This window comes from Typopeltis vanoorti, chromosome 16 (genome assembly GCF_054136105.1).
Source record: "Typopeltis vanoorti isolate ZY-2024b chromosome 16, IOZ_Tvanoo_1.0, whole genome shotgun sequence".
In the NCBI taxonomy this organism is placed as follows: domain Eukaryota; kingdom Metazoa; phylum Arthropoda; class Arachnida; order Uropygi; family Thelyphonidae; genus Typopeltis; species Typopeltis vanoorti.
In genome coordinates this window covers 33233093-33260617 of record NC_143564.1, presented here as the reverse complement: position 1 = coordinate 33260617, position 27525 = coordinate 33233093, and the positions used below count along the sequence as shown (strand labels likewise).

Genomic DNA, 27525 nt, shown 5'->3' with positions numbered 1-27525 from the left:
TGTATGTGGGAGCAATATCCAGGAAAAGGAAAGTCACTAGTGGTACCTCAGAGGTCCGTTTTAGGGCCATTATTGTTTAACTTGTATGTGAATGATATTGGCAAAGATTTGGATGGAGATATTCAGTTGTTTGCAGATGATGCAAAGTTGGGACAAACTACGAACAGTAGAGAAGATGTTGTGGCCTTACAAGAAGACTTGAATAAATTGTGTGATTGGGCATGGGAATGCAAGTTCAATGTCGCAAAATGTAAGGTTTTAAAATTTGGGAAACAAAGATGGGATGTAGAAGTTATGCTTGGTGGGAATATATTGCCAGAGGTGTAGGAAATAAGAGATCTTAGGGTGATAGTGGATAAGGATCTGAAATTTAGGGGACACACTCCCAAAATTGTGAAGACAATGCAAAGACTTCTGGGAATGATGCAGAGGGCATTAACTTGTAGAGGTAGGGAAATTCTTGTTCTATTGTATAAGGCTTTGATTTAGGCCCCACATGGACTACTGTGCTCAGATTTAGTCACTTGGTTTTCAAAAGGACGAAGAGATGTTGGAAAGGATCCAGAGGTGACTAAGATAGTGTCTGATCTCAGGAATATCGAATATGAGGAAAGATTGCGAAGATGCAATTTACAGAGTGTAATGGATAGAAGGAAAAGGGGAGATATGATAGAGACCTACAAGTTAGTAAGGGGTTGTTATAGGATCAATGTTGGAGAGGTTCTGCAGAAAACAGTGGGAGAACCAGAGGTCATCTCTGGAAACTGTATAAGGAAGGTATGAGCAGGGGAGTGAGAAGAAGGTTATTTGCATGCAGAGTTGTGAATAATTGGAATGCCTTGCCTGAGAGTGTGGTGTCTGCAGAGAATTTGAGTGTGGCAATGGCTACAATATATAGATATATTAAAAAAAGAAACAGAAGGATTTATTCTTGCAGCATTACAAACTAATTCAATTAAAAGCAAAAATTTTGAACATCAATAATAACAGCAAATGCAGATTATGCGATCAGAAAGATGAGACTGTAGAACATTTAATCAGTGCCTGCAGCAAGATAGCTCAAACTGACTATAAATACCGCCATGATCAAGTAGCCAAAAATTCTCTAGGACTTTAGAATACAAACTGATCGGCATTTGGAACACAATAGACCTGACATCACAATTATCGAACATCGATAGATTTGGATTATTGATATCACAGTACCCAGTGATAACAACAAAGAACTGGAAAAAATTACTAAATATTGAGATCTAGCAATTGAAGTTGGCTGGCTGTGGCTTAAACAAATCAAAGTCATCCCAGTTGTTATCTCCCATGCAACTTCAAAGAAGCTATCCAATTAGTTACAGCAATTAAACATCAACGAAGTTTATGACCTACATAAAACAGCATTACTTGGAACAGTCCATATTTTATGACACTACCTGACGGATTATTCTTAGATTCTTGGGTAGAGTCTGAATTGTTCTGTATCACCAGTCAAATTGCTGTTTAAATGTTGTTGTCGTAGAGTCCACTGAAGAGTTTCTAGATATGACCGTGGGCCTGTAGAACTGCTTTGGCTCTTGAACTTTGATGGAGTGCAGCTTTTCTGTAGGGTTATTGTCAATTTTCTGTAGTGCAGAGGCAATTGCTGGACAAGAGTAGATATGGGCAGGTGCTAGTTCAATCCCCGGACAGTTCTTATATGTTTCATAACTTCTAGTACTGTCTGGATGCATTTTCATTCCTTTAAAGTGTTCCATCCTTTTATTTCATTTTATTTCACAGATTTCATTCTTCTTCTTGATAGTTTGTTTTACCAGTCTTATTTTTGCGACAGAGTTTGCATCAGTTAGTGATAGTGGATGTGATTTTTGAGGTAAGGATCTAGCTTCTTTGGCTAGTCTGTCTGCTCTCTCATTGCCTTCAATATTTACATGAGCTGGTATCGATTGTAGTGTACAGTTCTTATTTTTCAAATTTAAAGTTTTTAGTTGGTCATGAATTTCCTGTGTGAGTTTTGTTTTTCCATTTTTTAATGCTTCAAGTGCAGATTTTGAGTCGCTGTAGATGGTTATTCCTTCTGTACTATTTATTACTGGATTAGAGAGATAGAACTTGAGAGCTACTTGTATGGCTGTTAATTCACGAGTGAAGTTTGAAACTATTTTGCCAGCTATGGTTGTGATTTGCATTTCCTCGCCTGCAGATAGAGTTATAAAAACCCCTGCTCCTCCTTGGTTGAGTGTTTCATCAGATGATCCATCAGTGTAGGCAATGACATGGTTTAGATTATTTAAGTGGTGTATAGTGTCAAGTCCTTTTCTTTTATTTACATGCTGTGAATCCTTTTTTGAACATAGTTCTAGGAGATTTAAGTATTAATCATTGTTTTTTTTTGGTAGTTTAGTGGAAAAGAAAGGCTCTTTGCTTATTTCAGTGGACTGGTGCTCTAAGTCTATCTGTTTTCTAATTTCAAGATTATATTGTAAAGTAGATGATCTCTTTAGTCTGGATTTACTAGTCCAGGCATCGAAAGTCCCGAGTGAGATGTAATCCTGTTATTGGCTCCTGATTCTGTTAGTGAACTTAACTGTGGAGAGCTTTCTTCTGTCTTCTAGTATGTGAGGCCCACACTCTTGTTGAGCTTTTAAATTATTTGTGGATGAGACTGCACCTATAATAATTTTTTCTGCTCTTGATTATACTCTGTCAAGCTTTTCTTTTGAGCTTGTGGAAGCTGGAGCCCAGGTTGTTGAGGCATATTCCATAGTGGGTCGTATGAGTGCTGTATATGTAGTTTTGAGTGTCTTTGGTTTTGCTCCCACTTTGTTCCACAAAGCCTTTTGATGATATTAAGCCTTTTAAGAGCTTTATTAGGTATATTTGTGATATGGGTCGTAAATCTTAGTTCAGTATCTAGGGTTAGGCCTAAGTATTTGGAAGACTCTGTATTTTCTATTTTGGTATTATATATTTTTATTTCCCGGGGCAGAGCTGACTACTACCGGGTGCATCCCCAGGTGGCGGATCAGGGAACAGCCTTCAGATATGGAGGCTAGCTGCGATATAAGCAGAGCAATCTGGTGAATAAGCAGCCGTGGACCAACAGTGACTGAGCTATCAGGGCGTGGGGGAGCAGAAGTGGCAACTCTGTTTCACTTAAAACCTCACAAAGCCCAATGACAACTCGGTGACATGGGGAGTCATGCCGCCATTAAATAAGCACCTGCTGGGGTCACTGTCCCTGACATTGTGAAGCAGCATTGTCAGTACTGACACAAGGTTGAAGCCAAATGATGACGGAAAAGCTTGTGATCAGAGATTTGCAGATGGCAATATAATTATACTGTGTACGTCTGTAATACTGTGGAGCAGAACGCAAACGGAGAAACTACTGCTCTACCTTATCTCCAGAACAACCACCATGGCGAGCAAACCCTTACAATTGGCCCCAAGTTCCCGGCGTCCCTTAAATGGGACAGGGGTGCGAAGAATCTCCGGGCTCAAAATGGTGTCCACTTTTAAAATTGCAACTTGGAATGTCAGAACTCTGCATGAAGCTGGCAAATTAAGAAATGCCACAAGAGAAATGAAGAGGCTGGGCATCCGGATTTTGGAAATTTGCGAGACAAGATGGCCAGGATCTGGAAAGTGTCAACAAGATAATACGACAATGTATTACTCTGGGAATGATGAGAACAAACATCGACATGGTGTAGCTGTAATAGTAGATGAAGAAATCAATAAATCAGTAATAAATTGGATTCCATTTTCTGAAAGGATAATGCTGTTACAACTTAAGGGAAACCCTGTTAACATAAATATCATCCAAGCTTATGCACCCACAGCTGACAAAAGTGAAGAAGATGTTGAAGAGTTTTATGAACACCTAAAAGAGATTAAAAACCTAACAAAGAAACATGATATAAACATAGTGATGGGTGACTTCAATGCAAAAGTGGGAAGAGGGGGTGATGGAGAAATTGTTGGTGAACATGGCTTAGGCACCAGAAATGACAGAGGAGATCACCTAGTCCAGTTCTGTCAGGAAGAAGATCTAACAATAGCAAATACCTGGTTTAAACTTCCACCCAGAAGACTGTACACTTGGAAATCGCCTCAAGATAACCAACATAACATTGTCAGAAATCAAATTGATTATATACTGATAAATAAAAGATTCCACAGTAGTATAAAGAGTGCAAAGACTTATCCTGGAGCAGATATCTCATCAGACCATAATCCCATAGTTGCAGAAGTATGTCTTAGATTAAAATCAGCTAAAAAATCACAAAAGAAGAAAAAGAAAATTGATGTAGAAAAACTGAAAGACCCGAACATAAATAAAAGTGCCAAGACAGCTTAACCTGCGATTACAACAGATTAACATAGAAGAAAATAAAAGTGTGGAATCTCTTTGGAATAGCTTAAAGAATGCCATCGTAACAACAAGTATTGAAGAAGTAGGTTATGTGAATAATATAAAACAACAGGAATGGATGACAGATGAGATTCTTTCTCTTATTGATACAAGAGGAATGTACAAAAACAAAGACCTAGTCAGGTATACAGAAACACATAACATCATCAAGAAAAAAATAAAAGAAGACAAGGAAAATTGGATGAAAAATTTATTTACTGAAATTGAACTGCTTCAGAAGAAATATGATAATTTCAATCTGTATAAGAAAATCAACGAAATTTCCGGAAAACTGAAGAAAAAGCAAATAGTGTCTCTAAGAGACGAAAATGGAAAAATAGTTCTAGAAGAAGAGAATAAAGCACAGATTTGGATAAAATATGTAACAGAACTTTTCAATGATACTAGACAGAAGCCTATAAATATAAAAGATAACATTCAAGGACCAGCAATCATGAAATGCGAAATAGAGAATGCTATACGAACAAGTAAAACAGGAAAAGCCAGTGTACCAGATGGTGTGCAAACAGAATTTTTAAAATTAATCGAACCAGATAACATCAACTTCTTGAAAAACTATTTAATAAAATATATGAAAGTGATGAATTTCCATCAGATTGGCTCAAATCTACATTTATCACTGTCCCAAAGAAACCCAAAGCGAATTCCTGTGGTGACTTCCGACTTATTAGTCTAATGAGCCAAACATTAAAAATATTTTTGAAAGTAATTCAGAATTGCATTTATAGAAAAAGTGAAGAAACTCTAAGTGAAACGCAATTCGGCTTTCGGAATGGTTTTGGTACTAGAGAGGCCCTTTTCTGTACCCAAATATTGATACAAAAATGCATAGAAAAACAGAAATCTGTCTTTATGTGTTTCATAGATTTTGAAAAAGCATTCGACAAAGTCAGACACACTAACTTAATAGAAGTCCTTCAACAAATAAGGCTAGACGAACAAGACATAAGACTAATAACAAATCTGTATTGGAATCAGTCAGCTACCGTTCAATTAGACAACATTACCACCAGTGATATTAACATCAAAAGAGGAGTGAGACAAGGATGTGTGCTCTCACCACTCCTGTTCAACATATATGCAGAGGTAATCTTTAAAAAAGCATTGGAAGAATGTCCAGAGGGAATCGCAATAAATGGAAAGATTGTTAACAACCTACGATATGCAGATGACACCATGCTAATTGCAGATAATATTATGGATCTCCAAAAACTCATTGACAGAGTATACATAGAAAGCCAAAGAATGGGAATAAATATAAACATCAACAAGACAAAATACATGATCATCAGCAAACATCCAGCCTCATCAATGAAACTGACACTCAATGGGAAAAATATTGATCAAGTGTCAAGATATAAATATCTTGGTTGCTGGCTTAATGAACGGTGGGATCCAGAAATAGATATAAAGACAAGGATTGAAGTTGCACGGCGGTCCTTCATGAAAATGAGAATGCTATTCTGCAATAAAGACCTAAACATGGAAGTCAGATGCCAAATGCTGAAATGCTACGTGTGGTCTACTCTGCTCTGTGGAGTTGAAACATGGACATTGAAGATGTAGCTATACAGAAGAATGCTAAAGATATCATGGACAGAAAAAATTACCAATGAAGATGTCTTAAAATCCATTGGCAAAGTTAAACATCTTGTACAAATAATCAAGAAACGAAAAACATCATATCTTGGCCACATCATGAGAAACAGCAAATACCAACTTCTACAAACTATTTTGGTAGGAAGAATTGATGGCAAAGGAACTAGAGGAAGAAAAATAATATCATGGTTTGACAACATCAAGATGTGGACAGGAAAGAGCAGTGCAGATTAGCACAAGAGCGCAGTTTGTTCGCCAAGATGGTCACTGACCTTCGATAGAAGATAGCACAATAAGAAGAAGAAGATATTTTTATTTGGGGGTTGTAATTGTGTCTATTTTTTCGATCAGTGGAGAAGATACTGTGCTTTGTTTTTTCTGTAATTTATCTGTAATTTGAGTTCTAAGCCTTTTATTGATTTATTTAGGACTTTTTCAGATTGCTGAGGATTACTGCTTGTGTGCCAGATTGCTATATCATCTGCATAGCATGCTATTTTTGTGTCATTTATTATGTGAGGATGAATATTGTTCGTATAGATGAGAAATAGGAGCGGGCTTAGAACAGAACCTCATGGGACTCCAGCCCAAGTTCGATGTATGTTGGAAGAAGTTCCATTAACGTTTACTTTAATTTTTCTTCCTTTCATGAAATCTGAAATCCAAATTAATGCATTCCCCCTTATTCCAGTATCGTATGCAATTTTTATTAACTTTTGTCTATACACACGATTGAAGGCAGCTGTAAGATCTAAGAAAATTGCTGTTGTCTTCTTGGGTGGTTTTTCTTGAAGGCCATCTATGATTGATTGGCAAAGATAAAATAATTGATCTTCTGTGCTGTGTTGGGACCTGTATGCTGGGTTGGTAGAAGTTGATCATGTTATTTTCTAAGAGCCAATTCATGTCTAGTATGTATTATTCTTTCGTTTAGTTTGCAGAGAGGTTAAAGCTATTGGTCTGTAGCTTTTTACAGTCACTAGCGTTTTTGTTAGGTTTTAGTAAGGGTATAATGACTGATGTTTTCCAGAATTTTGTCAGTTTGCCTGTGTTCCAGGAAGTGTTAAATATCTTCAAAAGTCGGGTTTGGGCTTTTACTTCCATGTTTTTAATCATATGTCCAAAGATAAGATCTATACCGGGTGATTTGTCAGGGTCAATTTGACTAATTGCTGTTTCTAATTCTATCATTGTGAGGTCCTGAGTAAAGATGTCTTCAGAAGGATAGGTTCTGGATTGTGTTAGCAGATGTTTCACAATTTTCCTGAACCTTTTGTCTTCGTTGTTGTATTGCAGTTTGCTTACTTTTGAGTAATGTTTGGCTAGAATATTTGCCATCTGTTTTTTGTTGCTGCTGTATTATTTCCCGAGGATATTGTGTTTGAAGAGTGATCAGTATCCGGGAGTGTTGCATTGTTTAATAATCTGATGATATTCCAGTGTTGTGAGTCTTTTCTTGGGATCTAGTTTGTTACAGAATTCTTCCCACTTTTCTTGTTTGCAGTTTGAAATTTTATCTTCAAGGTTTTGGGTTAATTCTATTAACCTCTTTTTCTGTGGTTTTTGGTCTAACTGCAATTTAATGGTTGTGTTGATAGGCCTATGATCACTGATGGCATTGTTTAATATTTTCCACTGGGTAAGATTTGCGGTTTCATCATCTACTGCTGCTATGTGTAATGCTGATTCTGTACCCGTTTTTTTTTTTTGCCAAATATGTATTTTGCTTGTTGTTTATGATTTCAAGGTTTAGTTCATCAATTATGTCTTCTACTTGTGTAAGAAGTGTGAGATGTGACAATGTCAGATATCCTTTTAGGAGATGTAAATGCCAAAAGCCCAACTTGTATCTGACATTGTTTGACTTAGTTGCTTAATTAGTTCTGTATTGATGTTTGTGTTATCTGGGCGATATGCATTGACTATTATAACAGTGCGTTTTGATAGAAATATCTTGACTGCTTGAGCCTCTGTGATTTAGATTGCTATTTGTAGTTGATATGATTTCTTTATATTTAATGTGTTTGGTCCGTAAGAGTATAGCTAGCCCTCAGTCAGAACAATCCAGTCCGTCTTGCCTTAGTTTGAATAGCCTTTGATTTGAAGTTTCAGATTTTGATTTAGTTTCGTTTCTTGTAGACATGCAGTGTGGATGTTATGTTTGTATAAAATGTTCTTAAGCTCTTCCATCTTTTTTTGAGTGCCATTGATGTTAAGCTGAAGTATGTTGAGAGTCCTCGTAGCATATTTCTCATCGAGATCCCAGACTGTGGTCCTCAACATGTCAGATTCCCCGGATGCTGTAGTATGATTCTGATCAGAACAGATGCTCTTCATGGAATTGGGTGTGCCAGAGCCCCATTAGCCAGCAATTTTCAGGGTTCTCTGCAGGCCTTCACAGCTACCGTATTGGCTTGGGGCCCTCGAAGTCCACTATGCTTCACCCTACAGGGCAATCCCCTACTTCTTGCCACTTCTGCCTTGCATGTGGGCAAATACCTCAGATGTGGGGTTGGACTTCTGCAAGTCTGTTGTTTAAATGATATCTTGTTTTGACTGTGTATCAATTATATGAATAAAATAATAATAACAATAATCTCTATATCAGGCCAACTAACTCACTTTTGAAAAGTCTTTAAAAAAAATCCTTCTGTATTAGAAAGGATTCAGACACTGGTCTTTTAAGCCAAAAAGTAAATGTCATGTCTCATCATCCTCATAATAGAGTTATAGAGGTACTCAGTCCTTGGAAGGATACAATCTAAAAACTTAAAAGTAAATTAGCTCTATTGTTAATCCTCATATGGACAGAATCTAAGAAAAAAACTTAGTTTACTTCTATTTTAACTATATATTATAAAATCTGTTTTGCTTTTGAAACAGAAAGAACTAGAAGACTTTCATTTCTTGCATTCCAAATCCATATCCTGTCCCTCTGTATTTGAAGTCCACTCATATAACAATCACTCACCCTATACTGATATATAGAAATAGACCAACATGCAACATCACATCAAGAGTACACAGAACAGAAAGGATCATACTGCACTGCTGCCCAGACGAGCCTGAAATTTTATTTTTGCAGAAGCAGCAAGTATATTAAATATATACCACTCTAGAAACAAATTTGCACATGCAAATGAAATCTTTCTGTGAAAATAAGTGATGAAGAGCAAAAAGAATAGTAGACCAGATAAGAAAATTCAGCTTGAAAAGAATAATATATTCCCACTCATCTCTCTCTCTGATCCATAGAATCTTCATATTCAGTCATTGTTCAGAAGATAAATAAAATGATATAAACAATAAATTCATTGAACTTCATGAAAATTTTTGATAATCTTTTTCCAGCAGTGCAAGTTTTATTTTATTTTATTGTATTGCTTAGTTATAAATAATTTTTTGAAAATGGTCAGATCATGTGAACTGAAAGGGTCATATGATCTGAGCTGTTTCAAAATATGTTTTATGTATTTTCAGAGAGATTATATTCCTCTCTATGTCTTTGCCCACATCTGGACTACTGTGCACAGATTTGGTGAGATGGATTTCTTAGGAATGAAGTGTTGGAGAGGATTCATAAATGAGTGACCAAATGAAGGTTTATGGGTTATGTAGGTCATTTAATAGATGGAAATAAAGGGAGGATATGACAGAAACATTTGAGTTATCAAAAAAATTTTATGAAGTGGATGCCAAAGAAATTTTCCACTACATGACAGGGCATTGAAGAATAAAGGGGTCACCCATGGAATTGTATAAGAATGTGGATAACAAGTGTATGATAACTAGATCTTTTGCTTTGATAGCAGTGGTGAATGAGTGGCATTCCACTTATTCACCAAAGATAGTCATGAGTGCTCTGTCACTGAATGAATTTAAGGAGAGATATGATAGGTATTGTGAATAATAGTATAGGCCTCCCATCAGTCTCTGGATCAATTAGGTTTCCATATAATAATAATAATAATAATAATAATAATAATAATAATAATAATAACAATAATTTGTGTTTGTATTAATGGAAAAGGAGTAAAATTCATAATTTCATTCATATTTTGGCTTACTTTTAAAATAGAAATTTTCTGTCAAGCTCTATTTGACTATGATGCTGCATGTGATGAGGAGCTCTCATTTAAAGAAGGCCAGTTAATAAAAATTCTCAGGAAGATTGTTCATGAAGTCGATGACGGCTGGTGGGAAGGAGAAATCGATGGTATAATAGGAGTTTTTCCATCATTAATTGTAAAAGAGGTTAAAGAAAATGGAGAACTTCAAACTCCACAGGTAAAGAATAAACATTACATTATTCTTTCCTTCTCTCCTTTGTTAATTTTCAACAGTATGCTTAAATAATTATGAATAGAAATCCATTTGATTTCTTAATGTCCCAATTTAGAAATCCTCAAACCTCTGATAATACAAACAGCTTTTATGTGGCTCATGATCCCCAATAGCCATGAGAAGCAAAATAAAATTCATTTTATTTAATGACAATAATTGATGACGATGATGATGATGATTAGTTTCCTTTCATCCATACGGATGGTAGGGGCAGCTATGCTACCATACCAGGGAAGTGACTATGAGCAAGGTGGTTTCCCGTAATGACAATAATAAGTTCATAAAATGAAAATAAATATAACACTCTGTAATTGCTAAGACTACTCTACCATGCTAATTGGATATTTTAAATAATTCTTAACAAACTGTTGATTACTTAAAAGTAATCAACAGTTTCGTGCAACCTCACCAGCAGAGAAAATGTAGGATTGCAATCCATTTGACAGTCTCTGTCATACTGACACCTAATCCTAATTATTAAGCTACCTTTCTTAAAATCGATGAATGTTGTGTTAATATCCAGTTCATTAGACTTGCTAAAATTATAGGCACCATTGAGAGACTTAGGTGATAGTGTAGGATATAATTATGTGATATGGAATGCAAGGGGTATAGTATTTATTATTATTATTATTATTACCTTAAGACAACATGGAGTCAAACTAATCTAGGAGGTCCTTTTGTCATACACACAGCTCTTCATACAGTGCCTTAAACACACTCAAATTCACTGCAGGCAAGGCATTCCAATCATTCACAACTTTGCATGCAAAAAACCTGTTCTCACTGCTCACACTCTCCTTTTACAGCTTCTAAGGAAGACCTCTGGTTCTCCCCTGATCTCCCAACATTTTCTGTAAACCCTCTTCAACACTGATCTTATAACAACCCCTTACTAATTTGTATGTCTCTATCATATCATCTCTCTACCTCCTATCCACTAGACTCTATAAATTGCCATCTTCTCAACCTTTCTTCATATTTGACATTCTCACAGAGATCATAAACTACCTTATTCAGTCACCTCTGGACCCTTTCCAACATCTCTTCATCCTTTTGAAAACCAGTTGACCAAATCGGTGCACAGAAATCCATGTGTGGCCTAATCAAAGCCTTATACAATGGAACAAGAATCTCTTTACTTCTACAGTTCAGTATCCTCTGCATCACTTCCAGAATTCGTTGTGTTGTCCTCACAATTTTGGCAATGTGTCCTCTAAATTTTAGATCCTTATCCACTATTACCCCAAGATCTCTTATTTCCTCCACTGACAACAATATTATTATTATTATTATTATTAAACAAGACCTCATGGAGTCAAAGACTCATCTAGGAGGTCCTTTTATCTCACACACATCTCATCATACCGGGTCTTAAACACATTCAAACTCCTTGCAGACACCACACTCTCAGGCAAGGCATTCCAATCATTCACAACTCTGCACGAAAAAAACCTACCTCTCACTCCCCTACTCACACCCTCTTTATACAGTTTCCAGGGATGACCTCTGGTTCTCCCCTGATCTCCCACTATTCTCTGTAGAACTTCTCCACCATTGATCCTATAACAACCCCTTACCAACTTGTAGGTCTCTATCATATCTCTCCTCTTCCTTCTCTCCACTAGACTCTGCAAATTACATCTTTTCAATCTTTCTCATACTCAACATTCCAGAGGTGGGAAACTAACTTAGTCAGTCGCCTTTGGATCCTTTCCAACATCTCTTCATCCTTCTGAAAACCAGGTGACCAAATCTGGGCACAATAGTCCATGTGTGGCCTAATCAAAGCCTTATACAATGGAACAAGAATCTCCCTACTTCTACACGTCAGTGTCCTCGTCATCATTCCCAGAAGCCTTTGTGTTGTCTTCACAATTTTGGCGATGTGTCCCCTAAATTTTAGATCCTTATCCACTATCACTCCCAGATCTCTTATTTCCTCTACTTCCAACAATATATTCTCACCAAGCATAAATTCTGCATCCAATCTTTGTTTTCCAAATTTTAAAACCTTACATTTTGCAACTTTGAACTCGCATCCCCATTTGCTTGCCCAATCACTCAATTTATTCAAGTCTTCTTGCAAGGCCACAACATCTTCACTACTCTTTATGGTTCGTCCCAACTTTGCATCATCTGCAAACAACTGAATATCTCCATCCAAATCTTTGCCAATATCATTAATATACAAGTTAAATAGTAATGGCCCTAAAACAGATCCCTGAGGCACTCCACTAGTGACTTTCCTTTTCCTGGATATTGCACCCCCATACACAACTTGTTGATACCTATCAGAGAGCCAGTCTCCAATCCAATGCACTAATCTAATATCCAACCCCATCTGATCTAGTTTGACTGTCAACTTATCATGAGGTACTCTATCAAAAGCTTTTGCGAAATCCAAGTATATTACTGTGTATCCTTCTCTTCTGTCCAAGGAAGCAGTCACTTTATTGTAATAAGTAAGTAGATTACTAAACCATGACCTCCCTTTAGCAAATCCATGCTGTCCATCAAAGATTATACCATTGTTGTCAACCCAACTCTGGATCCTAGTTCTCACAAGCTTCTCCAACAACTTAACCACAACACCTGACAGACAGATAGGCCTATAGTTTGATGCTTGAGTTCGATCACCTCCTTTATGAAGTGGCACAATCTTGCCCTCCTTCCACTCTTTAGGGACTTGACCAAGTGCAAGACTCGTATTAAAAAAATATGTCAAGGCAGGTGTCAACTCTCTGGCACATTCCTTCAGAATACGCGGTGATATATTATCAAGTCCCACAGCCTTATTTACATCTAGTTTACTCAACTCCCCAAACACCTCTTGCTCACTTACAGTCAGTCTCTCCTCCCCATCATCAACTGCTCTTAATCTCTCCATGAAGTCACGATCACAAGATTGAAAGATCTTTATGAACTGCTCATTAAGTATCTCCACCACACATTCTGCAACAGCTGTCTTTATACCATTTCCTCCAATCAATGTCATCCTTCCATAATCATTCTTTCTTTTGCTGGCTACATATCGAAAGAACTCCCTAGGATTCTTTTTAGCTTCATTAGCTAACTGCTGTTCATACCTCTCTTTAGCTACTCTCACCAACCAAGTCACCCTCCTTGTCTGGTCTTTGTAGACCTCATGAAATTGGTTACTTCCACTTCTCTTATGCTGCCTCCACAATGCCCTTTTTCTCTGTATTGCATGCTTAATCTCTTTATTCATCCATCTCACACCTACCTTATTTAACCTTCTCACCCGTGGTATACATTTAGACATTGCATCCACTAAATATTTTTTGAAAATCCCCCAAGCTGCATTCATCTCTTTTCCAGCTAACACCTCATTCCATGCTACACCTGCAAGCTGTCTCCTGAGCTCTTCATAATCACCCCCCTTGTAGTTCCACATATACCCTTTTTTCACAGGGGTCCTTGCACTGCTGGCAACCACCCAAGTAATCACCTCATGGTCACTTTCACCAATTGGTGGATGATTTGATACCTCATTGATAATTACATCCTCCGATGAGATGACCAAATCCAAGACCCTTAATCCTCTTGTGCCCTCTGTTACATACTGTCTGAGGTAGTTATCCCTCAAAAACTCAAGAAACTCATTTTCTTTACTTCCAGTTGCTATCTCTTCATTCCAGTCTATATTGCCATAATTAAAATCACCCGTAATGATCACTCTTTTCTTATTTGCTTGGCTTATTTGACTATACATTTCACTATCACCACCATCCACATTACCAGGTCTATAACAACATCCTACCAAGTATTTGATTCTATTCACCTCTATCTCACACCATACTGTCTCAAAACCACTGGCCCCATTTCCCTCTTGAATCTCTACTCTTGTATGGACATAACTCTTTCTCTATAATCAATAGCACTCCCCCTCCCTTTTTACCCCTTCTATCCTCACGAAACACATCATACCTTTCCATCTCTATTCCTGTCAGGATGTCATCCTCATCTAACCATGTCTCACTTATTCCGACGATCTCTGGGTGCACAGACTCAATTAGTGAAACCATTTCATCTGCCTTGTTTCTTATACTTCTAGCATTGGTATACAAACGCAACAGCTCATTTCTGGATCTACAGCTAGTTCCACTGATACCACTCACTCGATGTGATCTCTCCATGCTGGACTGGGGCCATTTCCCTTTCTGCTTCTTCATTTTAGAACCCTTTGCAATTCCATCTGTTTCCTTTTGATCCCTGATCATCCCATTACTTTCCTGCCTACACATGCTCTCACCTCCTCTTGGAGCATCCACCTTTCTCACGCTGTGTATCCCTGTCCACCCTGAGCCTCCCCGTTTCCCTGCTCCTCTTGCACACCCTTTCATAATCCTTGCTCTCCGCCTCATTTCAACACAATCATACCTAGGCAACACACTGACCACCCTTCCTGTCACACTATTCTCCTTTATCTTTCCAAGCAGTCTCCTGACATTCATATTGACATGCTCTTTGTTCTCTCTCAAATCATTTGTACCAATTAATACAATTAACTCTATTGCTCGTTCCCGCCTCATATTCAATGCCTCAATCACTCTACTCATTTTACCGCCTGGAAAACATACCTTGTGCATTTTATCCTCTAGCACACCTTTAATAATGGAGTCGCCATACAACGCCACTCGCTCATCTTTTGTTAACTCTTTCATGCCATCATGATTTATTTTAATAGTTTTGACCTGAATTCTCTTAATTTCATTCCGCATCCATTTCATTTCTTGCTTCATCCAATCCAATTCACCTTCCGAACCTCGGGACACATTCACTCTATCATTAAATCTTTCTAACTCTCGACCCCCTCTTCTCACTTTCCCTCTCATTCATCCTTCTTTGTTTCCGTACTTTCGGTCCAACATACGTCCAACTTTCACTATCATTCTTCTCACTTTCACTCTCACATATCTTTCTTTGTTTCCGTACTTTCGGACTAGCATGCGTCCAACTTACGCTATCATTCTTCTCACTTTTATTGTCATTCATCTTTCTTTGGTTCAGTACTTTCGTTCCAACATGCGTCCAACTTTCGCCATCAGTCATTCTTTTTTCGCTATCATTCATTCTTTCGATTTTTTTTACTTGCGATTTCTGCATCATGCCATTTCTACTTTCATTCGTTCTCTCAATTTCATTTCTTTCCGCCTCACTTTCGTCCCTTTTAACATCCGTTACGGTTAATTCTACATCCCATCTTTGTTTCTCAACATTTAAAACCTTACATTTTGCAACGCAACTTGGAACTAGCATCCCCATTCCCATGCCCAATCACTGAATCTATTCAAGTCTTCTTGTAAGGTTGCAACATCACTACTTTTCATAGTTCTTCCCAACTTTGCATCATCTCCAAACAACTGAATATCTCCATCGAAATCTTTGCCATTATCATAAACATACAGGTTAAATGGCCTTTAAACAGACCCCCTGAGGCACACCACTAGTGATATTCCTTTTCTGGGATATTGCTCCCTCATACACAACTTGCCAATATCTATATACCAGTCTCCGATCCAATGCACTAATCTAATATCCAACCCCATCTGCTCTAGTTTGACTATCAACTTATCATTCAGTAATGCCAGGAGTATTAGGAACAAGAAGGAAGAAATTTTGGCCTTGGTTGGCTCTTCCTGGCTGAAAATTATTGGCATTATGAAACATGCCTGACAGAAGATGATATAGCTAGTGGGATTGAATGTGAGGCATATAGTGTGTTTAGGAAGGACAGAGAGAAAAGAATGGGGGAGGAGTGTTATTGATGATAGCTGATGGACTGCAGCCAAGGAGAATAGAAGTTGAACTGCAGAATAGTGAAGAGAGCACATTTGAGGCTATTTTGTGTGAGATTGAGACTAGTGGAACAAAATATACAGTTGGGTGCTGCTATAGACCAGGTGATGGAATAGATGGTGGAGATAGTATGCATAGACAAATAGACACAATGAGTGGAAGGAGGGTATTATTATGGGGGATTTCAACTATGGTAACACTGATTGGAAGGAAGAGAGGACACATGGGAGGAAAGAATTGGATTTTATGCAGTTATTAAGGGATAACTACCTGAGACAGCATGTAATGGAAAATACTAGGGGTCAGAGAGTGCTTGACCTAGTAATTGCATCTGAGAATTTGGCTGTAACGAATATGACCAAGTTGCCACCAATTGGTGAGAGTGATCATAATGAATTGACTTGGGAGATGGCTAAATGTGTGGAATTTTCAATTAAGAAAGAGTACATATGAAATTACCAGGCTGGTAAGTATGACAAGCTTAGGAGATTGCTTGGTTTAGTGCCATGGCATCTAAAACTGCAAGGGCTGGAGGTTGATAGTCCATGGGAAGTGGTAAAGGAGCGTTTGAAGGAAGTAATGGCTGACTGTATACCTAGAGTCCAGATAGTAAATCAGGTAGGGGTTAAATGGATGAAAAACACCATTAAGCTTGAGCTGCAAAAAAATAAACAACTGTGGATGGAATTTAAGGAGAAAGATGACCTGCAGGCACATGAACGGTATAAAGCGCAGGCCAAAAGGGTAACGAATGTGGTAAGAAAAGTAAAAAAGGATTATGAAAGGAAATTAGCAATGCAAGCTAAAGAGAATCCCAAGCAGTTTTTTCGATATGCTGCAAGTAAAAGAAAAAATGTATACTGCAGAATGATTTTAAGGAATGCCGATGGTAGGGAGGTAACTGAATCAGTTGATATAGTGGAATTACTCAGCGACCACTTTGCAAGAGTATATCATCCAGGTGGTGATATTGCAGGAATGAAGGAACCAATAGCTTATACGGGAATTGAGGTGAATGAAATGGAGGTGAACAGTATATTACAAAACCTTAATGTGAATACATCTGTGGGATTGGATGGTATACCAGCTTGGATCTTACGTGAAGCGGCTAAAGAATTGTCAGTGCCCTTGACCATTTTGTTTAATTTGAGCCCTCGGGTCTGGGTTAGTCCCGAGGGGGGTGGAAAGAGGAGAAAATACTTCCACTGCATAAAGGAGGTTCCAAGACTGCTATTGCAAATTACCGACCAATCAGCACATCAGGAGTCATTGTCAAGGTTTTGGAGAAAGTAGTCAAGAGAAAAATACAGGAATGGATAGATGAAAATGGGATAATGGGATACTGTATGGGGGACAGCATGGGTTTGTGAAGTGTAGATCATGCCTCACTAACTTGCTTACGTTTTATAACAAGGTGATGGCTGAAACTGGATAAGGGTAATGGGTATACAGTGATACTGCTGGACCTTGCTAAGGCCTTTGACAGGATACCACATGGAATTCTAATCAGTAAGCTGCAGCATATGGGGATAGATATAGGGTTGGTGAGATGGATAGAAGGGTGGTTGATGGAGCGATATCAGAGAGTAGTTTATTCAGGGGTAGAGTCCAAAAGACAACCTGTGACTAATGGTGTGCCGCAGGGTTATGTTCTTGGACCACTACTATTTAACTTGTTCATTAAAGATAAGGAAAGGATCTGAGAGGAACTGTTCATTTGTTTGCTGATGATACAAAGTTGGGTAGAGCAATAGTGAATGCATATGATGTCAAAATTTTGCAGGATGATTTGGATAGATTGGAGGACTGGGCTAAGGAGAATGGATGTCAATTTAATGTGGCAAAGTGTAAGGTTATGCATTTTGGAGTGAAAAGATTAGCAGCAGTATACCACATTGGTGGAACTGTACTCCAGGAGATTGACGAAGCCAGGGATTTGGGAGTGTTGATGGATAGGGAGTTGAAACTTAGGGAGCACATTGCAAAAGTGGCTAAATCAGCTCATCAAATCCCTTGGTTACTGAAGAATACTTTGACGAGCAGAGACAAGCAAGTTATTGTTCCTCTGTATCGAGCCTTGATAAGACCCCATCTTGACTACTGTGCCCAGATCTGGGTTTCCTCCCAGATCCTCTCCATCTCCTCCCCATCAAGAAGGAACCAGGGTTTCTTCTTGATGGGGTGGAGGTGGAGAGGATCCAGAAGAGAGTGACCAAGATGATAGCAGATCTATGGAATGAACCTTATGAGAACAGGTTGAAGTTTTGTGGGTTGCAGAAATTGGTTTATAAGTGGAAAAGGGGTGATATGATTGAGACATTCAAATTACTGAAGGGTTTCTATAAGATTAATTCAGAGGATATTTTTCAGAACAGGACTGGTGGTGGGAAGACTAGGGGCCATCCATGGAAACCGGACAAGAGTGTGGTTAGCAAGGGTGTTAGAACTAAATTTTTTTACTTGGAGAGTGGTGAATGAGTGGAATAAGTTGCCAGAGTCTGTTGTGGGTGCCATGACTGTGAATGAGTTCAAGGTAAAGTATGATAGATACTGTGTGGATGTTGAATAGTTGTTCTTGACATGATGTTTATGGCCTCCCTCGATGAGTCTAAAGACTCCTTGGAGTTGCCCGTAATAATAATAATCTATCAAAAGCTTTTGCAAAATAAAAGTATACTATTGTGTATTCATCTCCTTTGTCCAATGAAGCTATCACCTTTTTGTAAAAAGTAAGTAGATTACTAAACTGCCTCCCTAAAGCAAATCCATGCTGACCATCAAAGATAATGTCATAGTTGTTAACCCAGTTCTAGATTCTGGTTCTCACTAGCCTCTCCAACACTTTAACCACAACTGACACACAGATAGGCCTATAATTTGATGCTTGAATTCTTTTACCTCCTTTATGAAGTGGCACAATCTTGCCTTCCTTCCAGTCATGTGGAAATTGACCCACTGCAAGACATATTAATCAAATATGTCAAACCAGATGCCAACTCTTAGGCACATTCCTCAAAATTCATGGTGATATATTATCAAGTCCCACAGCCTTATTAACATCAAGTTTGCTCAATTCTCCATATACCTCTTGCTCACTTACAGTCAGTCTCTCCTCCTCATAATCAACTGCTCTCAAACTCTCCATGAAGTCACATTCACAAGAATGAAAGACTTTTATGAACTGCTCATTAAGTATCTCTCAACTATATCTTTCACAGCAGTTGTTCTTATACCATTTTTCTCCAATCAATGTCATCCTTCCATAATCATTCATTTTTTTTTTTTTTTTTGCTGGCTACATATCTTCATCTTCAGGGAGAATGAACAGAAAACAGGATCAAGAGGCACAATGCTAATGATGGTGGCAGAATCAACCAACAACAGTAGAAATTTGGCAGGAAAGCAGAGGTATGGGAAAAAGTGCATTAAGGCTATTCAGGTATGATAAAGAAGCCAACATGTCAAAATACGATCAGTGCTATAAGTCAGAGGATACAAAGGAAGATGTAGAGGACATGCAGTAGCAAATTAGTTTGGTGAGTACAGGATTTGTGATTGTTATATTATTATTATTATTATTATTCGTGACACCTCCAAGGAGTCCAAAGACTCATCGCGGGAGGACACCCACTGCCCAATTCTCCATCTCCACCACCCGAACCTCTACTACCAATCAACCACATCAGCACCATCTACTGCCCACCACCACCACCACAAGTATTTTTTTGTCTGTAAATGGCATGTGTTCTGAAGTTATATGAGTGGACTTCAAATATAGAGGATATGGATTTAGAAGGAAAGAAGGACCCATGAGGTGAAGAAAAATTTATGCAACTGCAGAAAGATAATTACTTGAATGCATAAAATGGAATGTGATAGTGGTATTCTGGTGTTTGTAAGTTCTGGATACAGGCCTCATGTGGGAATAGTGGCTTGAGAAATGCAGGAGTGTACACTATATTACAGAGCCAGGTGGAGTACGAGGGGAGTAATAATGCCTCTAAGATTCTCGTAGACAGGCTTATACGTTGGTTATGCATTTCTAAATAACTTAGGGAATTGAAACAACGTAGATCCGAATATAAATTAAATTATACTTTAATAGATATTTCCGATATTTCGGCAATGTCACATTGCCATTTTCTAAAGGAACTTACAAAAAGGCAGGTGCACACAGGCAATAACAATACAGTAACTGAGAATGAAGATATGAAGCTATCATTCTCCTAGAAGTCCTGATGGTGCCCTCTGGCGGGCTAAGTAGGCGTTCTTGGCCGTTGGGCTGAAGGTCTGCTGATGTATGCCTCCCAAATTTGGGGCAGTCGCATACAACCAAATTTGTTGAGGTTTGGAGAGTTTCTTATGGCAGAGGCTGATTCCATAAATAATCTTTTGAATTTATATTTGCTCCGGTGTATTATTGTTGCTTTCTTCCACCATATTCTGTGGCGAGTATCCAGAGCATGGTCTGCAAGACCAGAATGGCTATACTTGTAAAACCGGATGTAGTCCTTGTGTTCAGAAATTCTGATATTCGCTGTCCTGCCTGTTTGGCCAAAGTACGACAGTTTACAACTGCAAGGGACCTGGTATACACCAGGTAGGTCTAGGGGAAGTGGTTGGTCTTTGGTAGAGCGGATAAGGGATGCCAATTTTCTGTAAGGCCTGTAACAGGAGGTGAGGTCATGTTTTTTTAGAATTTTGGTGATTTTTTCTGAGGTGCCTCGGACGTAGGGAATGGTGATGGATTTAGAGTAATCTTTTTTGTGGAGGGGGGGGGAGGGGGGGCTGTGGTTTGTAGGTTTTAATATTTTTTGGATTTTTTTGGGGGGGGAGGGACTAGCCATTGGCTGAGAACGTGTTGAGGATGTGATTTAGTTCAGTGTTAAGGGCTATGTCGTTAGAACAGATTTGTTTAGCCCTGTTGTATAGTGTTTTTACCACTCCATATTATTGTGAGGGGGGGGGGGATTGTTGGTGGATGTATCTGCCTGTATGGGTGGGTTTTCTGTAAACTGAAAAAACCAAAGTTCCATCAGGCTGGCGGGTGACTAGTGTGTCTAGGAAAGGGAGGCAGTTGTTTTCTTCTTTTTCCAGGGTGAACTTGATTCTGGCGTGTTGGTTGTTTAAGTGTGTAAGGAAGGAGAGGAGTGTTTCAGAGCCATGTGGCCAAATAGCGAACACATCATCAACGTAGCGAAGCCATATGGTTGGTTTTTGTGGGGCAGAGGCTAAGGCTTTTTCCTCAAAGGTCTCCATAAAGAAATTGGCCAAGGGTGGGGAGAGTGGTGAGCCCATGGCTGTCCCCTCTATTTGTTTGTAGAATTTTCCCTGCCAAACGAAATAGCCTGAGTTCATTGTGAACTGAAATAAGGCTGAGATATCGGGGGAAAATTTAGCTTGGATTAGCTCTAAAGTTACCTAAAGTTTAATATTGTTTGTCATCCCTTTACACCAAATTGTGTCCTCTTCTTTACTTGTGGAATACAGCTTACTATTGCTGCTAACAAATATTCCTTCACAATTTCCCAAGCACTAATGATATCCCGGCCTTCCAATTCCTCCCTCCACGAACTTCCCCAAGTTCATGTCTAAGACTATTATAATCACCTTCCTTATAATTCCACATGTGTTCCCGTTTCTTTGATACTCCTGCATGTCTATTTATCTTCCAAGTCAAAACCACATGGTCACTCTCTACTCTCTCCAACTGGTGGGAGAGATGTCATCTCAGTGATTATCAACTCTTCTGATGCTATGACCAAATCCAAAACTCTTGAACTCTTGTTCCCTCTATTACATGTTACTTAAGATATTTGTCCCATAAGAATTCTAGAAATTCCATTTCCTTATTGCTACATGCATCTTCCTCTCCACAATTTATACTGCTGTAGTTAAAATCTCCCATAACAATCATTCTTCTTGCACTTGCCAAGCTCAACTGTCTAAACATCTCCTGGTCCCCTCCTTCTGTGCTCCTTGGTTTGTAGCAACGCCCCACTAAATATCCTGTCTTACCTATCTCTGCCTCACACCATATGCTTTCAAAATCATTAGTGTCACCGTCTTCCAAAGCCTCCACTCTTAGAGGACATAAGTCGTCACTTATCATAAGCAGTATTTCACCACCACGTTTTCCCTTTCTATCTTGCCAAAAATGCTGTACCCTGCTACTTCTATTCCTGTTATTATATCCTCTTCTGTCAACCACATCTCAGTGATCCTAATAATCTTTGGCCATGCTGAAGCTATCAGCACCACCAATTCCTCTCCTTTATTCTGAATACTTCTGGGATTAGTATAAAGCATAAAAATGCCACTGTTTCTATACCCAGCATTATACCCCTCTAGACTCCAGTGGGCTCAGCGCTACTTGATGTTGTCCCCCTTCTCCCAAGTAAGTACCCTTTCCCACATGAGACCACTCCTGCTACTATCTACCTTGGGCATTCTAGTTTCCCTGCATTGACACACTGACTCATTCAGAACAGCAATCTCTCCAGATGCCTACGTCCTTCCTCATTCAAATGCAAGCAGTCTCTCGCACAATTCCTCTCTGTCCTCAAATGCTCTCCAAGCATCCACGTATTCCAATCCTTTCTTCTGACAAATTCTAGCTGTTGTGTTATTCAATATTACTGCTATTCTGCTCAGCTCGTCATAGACATAGTTGAGCTATTTAATGATCACTTTATTAGTATTCCATCCTGACACTAGAGGCTTTATTCCTAGAAGGATAATGACTTGTGAAGTGTTAGAAGTGAATGAAGAGAATGCATTCTGAATACTGAGTATACCAAATGTCAAAATGCCAGGGGAGGAGATGGAATTTCACCATGTGTTTTAAGGGAATGCACTATGAAACTGACTCTGCCATTAACTTGGTTGTTTAATGAAAGTCTTGCAATGGGGCAGGTTCCCAGAGAGTGGAAGGAAGGTAAGATAGTACAATACCATTGGTGGTAGAATGGAGGTATCAAACTATAGGACTGTTTGTATTTCTTCTGTAGTTGTTAAGATTTTGAAGAAAGTAAGAACTCGTATACAGAATTGGGTAGGCAATGGTAATAATATTATTTACGCAGGCTAGCATAGATTTATTAAAGGGCACTCCTGTTATATTAATCTACTTATCTTTTACAATAGAGTAATAAGACCAGTTGATGAGGGTAAGGCATACATTGTCTTTTTTTTGGGGGGGGGGGACTTTATCAGTGCATTTGATGGAGAACAACTGAACAACAGCCACATGACAAGTTGATTTTTAAGTCATATCATATCGGTTTGGATATCAGGTTAGTGATCTGGGTTAGTGATTTGCTCTCTGAAAGATATCAGAGGTCATATATGGAGGAGCATTATCAGGGAGTATGAAAGCTACAAGTGGAGTTCCATAGGATTCAGTGCTGAGACCATCACTGTTCAGTCTTTGTAAATGATATTATCACAGGACTACAAGGAAGTGTTCAGCAGTTTGCAGGTGATGTGAAGCTTGGGAGCGTTATTAGTAAGAGTGCTGATGTTTAGGCTCTTCAAAAAGATTGAATAAACTGGAAAGGAGGACAAATGATATCTGTTTAATGCAACTACATGGAAGGTTTCAAAATTTGGGATTCAGAGATGGGATGCTTCATACTCACTTGGTGGTGTTATACTGGAAGAAATGGATGAAGGAATGGATCTTGGGGTGATTGTGGATACAGACTTGAAGTTACAAAGATATATTGCCAAGGCTGTGATGACATCTCAGAGAATTATGACAATGTTGAAGAGAACACAAGAGATAAAAGTATACTGATCTCATTGTATAAAGCTTTGATCACACCACTTCTGGATTTCTGTGCTCATATCTAGTCACCATGATTTAAAGGGGATGAAAGTAGCCTTGGAGAGGGTGCACAGACGGATAACAAAAATGATATCAGGACTGTACAATGTTGATTATGAGGAGAGACTACAGAGTTTGGTGGATAGAAGACAAAGGGGGGGGGGATATGATCAAGACATTCAAGCTGTTGAAGGGTTATTATCATATTAACACTGAGGAGATTTTTCATATGGGAGAACAAAGGAAAGGAGCAATGACAAGAGCCATCCCTGGAAGTTGCAAAAGAAGGTGGCGAGTAAAAGGGTAAGAAGTAAGTTTTTTTTTTTTATGGAGTGGTAGGAGCATGGAATGCTGCATTGCGTGAGAAGGATTGAACATGCAGACTGTGGATGAGTTTAAGGAGTGCGAGAGCAGCTCTCAGAAATCAACCAAATCTAAATAAATACGGTTGCATTAAGCTTCCTAAGATTTGGGAAACACTTATCATCAGAGATCCCACCTTACATTCCAGGCTACCTACAACCGCCCTTAGAAGGCGCTCCACCTAGATAGGCCTTTAGAGCCACCCACGTGGTTCGGCTTAATATTGTGTGGTATTTGTGTATATGTTACATTAGTTTTTTGTAATCCCTGAAGATTTTTTTTTTTTCTTTTTTTTAAATAACGAAACCTGTGGTGCGTTCATAATTAGAAGAAACACACATATAAACCACAGTGAAAATTATTTAATTGTAAATATTTCATCCAATATTTCACTAACAAATTACCAACGGAAAAATGGGTAGTCAATTTATCTAACCGTCAACTAACAAAAGATGAATTAAATGTTCTAGCAAGAGGCCATAAATTTGCGATTTCACCAAAGTGTTTCCCATATTTAGACTTTATACATAATATAGAAAGAAACATCAAGCATCTCTCCAGTACTGAAGCCAACAAACTTCATTTCGAAGTAGCTAAAGTGATCTACAACGCCAAACCTTCAGAATTAAATATCCCACCATCGGAATTGAAATCTATTATTTCCTTAAAACGTAACAAAAATTTAATCATTACTAGAGCTGATAAAGGAAATACCACTGTGGTTCTTGATACCAATTCATATGACCGAAAAATGAATTTACTTCTTTGAGATCGTAATACTTACTCCAAATTGGATTTTGATCCTACGAATCGTCAACTCAGAAAATTAAATAAGCTACTTAATGAAACTTCCTCCTTAGATGAAGAAACAATCAAAAAACTTAAGACATACCATGCAAGACCTCCTAGAATTTATGGCTTACCTAAGCTACACAAAACTAATGTTCCACTTAGACCCGTCGTAGACTGTATCGGCTGTCCAACGTACAAGTGATCAAGATTCTTATCTAACCTTCTCCGCCCTCACATAGGCCACTCAGTGTCTTCAATCAAAAATTCTACTGAGTTTCACACAAAAATTAACGACATTCAACTATCAAAAACTGACTTGTTAATCAGCTTTGACATTGTCTCCCTCTTCACAAACATTCTCCATAAAGAAACAATAGAATTACTAACTCAAAAATTTCCGTCTGATATAGTTGAATTGTTCAAGTTTGTTATTGCATCAGGCTACTTCACCTGAAAAGGTCAAATTTACAAGCAAGAGGAAGGAACAGCAATGGGATCTCCTTTATCACCAAACCTAGCAAATTTGTTTCTAGAACACCTTGAGAAAAAAATATTCACTTTTGAACCCAAACCAAAAATTTGGCTAAGATATGTCGATGACGTATTTGCAGTCTGGAATCATCCCGAACCTGAATTACAACTGTTTCTAGATAAAATTAACCTTCTTCATCATCACATCAACTTTAGGTTAGAAAAAGAATCTCCACAGGGTATATCTTTTTTGGATTTACACATCAAAAGAAAAGAAGACGGTTTCATCGCCATCCGTCTTTCATAAGCCTACATTCTCAGGTCGCTACATTCACAATTCTTCTGCTCATCATCCATCTCAGAAATCTGGCATTATTAAATCACTAGTTTCCAGAGCACACAAATTCTGCTCCTCTGAAGAATCTTTAAACCAGGAATTAGAAGTTATCAAAAATACAGCCATCCTAATGGATATAATCCCAAAACAACTCAAAAAATCATCAGTCACTTCTGCATACATCAAACCAGATAGGAAGAAGTGCATAGGATTTCCATACCTTACGTTAAAGGCATCTCAGAACGTCTTTCTAAAATTATGAAGAAATACAATTTTGCCATTACTTACAAACCTATCAACCAAATTTACAACTTATTACCTTCTCCTAAGGACAAATTCTCACCTTTGATGTTACCTGGTGTTTATGAGATTCCATGCTCATGCAAATTATCTTACTTTGAAAAGACAGGTAGGTCTGTTCAGAAATGCATCTCGGAACATCAAGACCACATTCGTCTTCTTAAACCGCAGAAATCTGGCCTCTCTCAACACGGAATTGAAAATCCAAATCATAGGATCCATTGGGAAAAGGCTAAACTTTTACATAGATCTTTATTTAAACATGAATGTTTATACAAAGAAAGTTCTGAAGCCCTACTACACAGACCAAACCTAAACCGCAACGACGTTCTTACTATTCCTAAAGTATGGGAAATTATCATACAAAATTGTTAAATAATTAACTTTTTTTTTTTTTTTTTTTTTTTTTTTTTACTACTTTAGCACGTTATGTACGTTTTCATGAGATTCTATTGTAATCATGCGCCCTAACTGTATGTTATTCCTAATTTTGTTTAAATACTGTACTGATGATGTCCTAAGATACTTAGGATGAAATATTTACAATTAAATAATTTTCACTGTGGTTTATACGTGTGTTTCTTCTAATTATCCCTGAAGATGTCTCTGAAGTATCTCCCATAATGACTGAGACGAAATATAGGCAGTATTAAATTCTGTTTTAATCCTTTCAGAGTGCTGTATACAATCCATTAAGCCTCCTACATGATGTCCTCACAGCATTTAAGCCTCTACACACAGATTATTATTATTATTATTATTACATCACACCTCCAGGGAGTCCAAAGACTCATCGAGGGAGGGCATCTACTCTACAACTCTTCGTCTCACTACTCCACCAACCTTCATCACCTAACACCAATGCCATCTACTGCTGACTACCACCACTAGTACTTTCACAGACAATCACAAACATCCATGCCCATGTCGGGATTTGAACACACAGCCTTTTGGCTGGAGAGCGGATACACTCGGCCAACCAGGCCGTCAAAAAAAAGATGTTAATAAATGTATCGAGCAGTAGTACAGTCAGTTGAAATATAAATGATAATAGTGAGCAGTGTTGAAACTACAGGCTGCTCTAACACTTTATCCATTTGAGAAATAAACATCTAAACAGGTACAAAACTAACCATAATAAATTTAGTTTAATTCGTTATACAAGTGTAAATAAACAAACTTTGTGCCTGAAAATATCTTCAGGACTGAGATAAGGTAGTGCAACACCAGGCAACTCCG

The 27525-nt window shown here is 38.2% G+C and overlaps 1 protein-coding gene across 1 annotated transcript in view; it reads left to right on the top strand.

The window, feature by feature from the left end:
- Positions 1 to 27525, top strand: part of nwk (FCH and double SH3 domains nervous wreck) — a 493235-nt gene that overhangs the window by 380980 nt on the left and 84730 nt on the right. The window contains exon 18 of the mRNA XM_090406304.1: positions 10107 to 10315. Within this exon, the coding sequence (XP_090262430.1) occupies positions 10107 to 10315 (209 nt within the window). The remainder of the gene's footprint in view (positions 1 to 10106; positions 10316 to 27525) is intronic.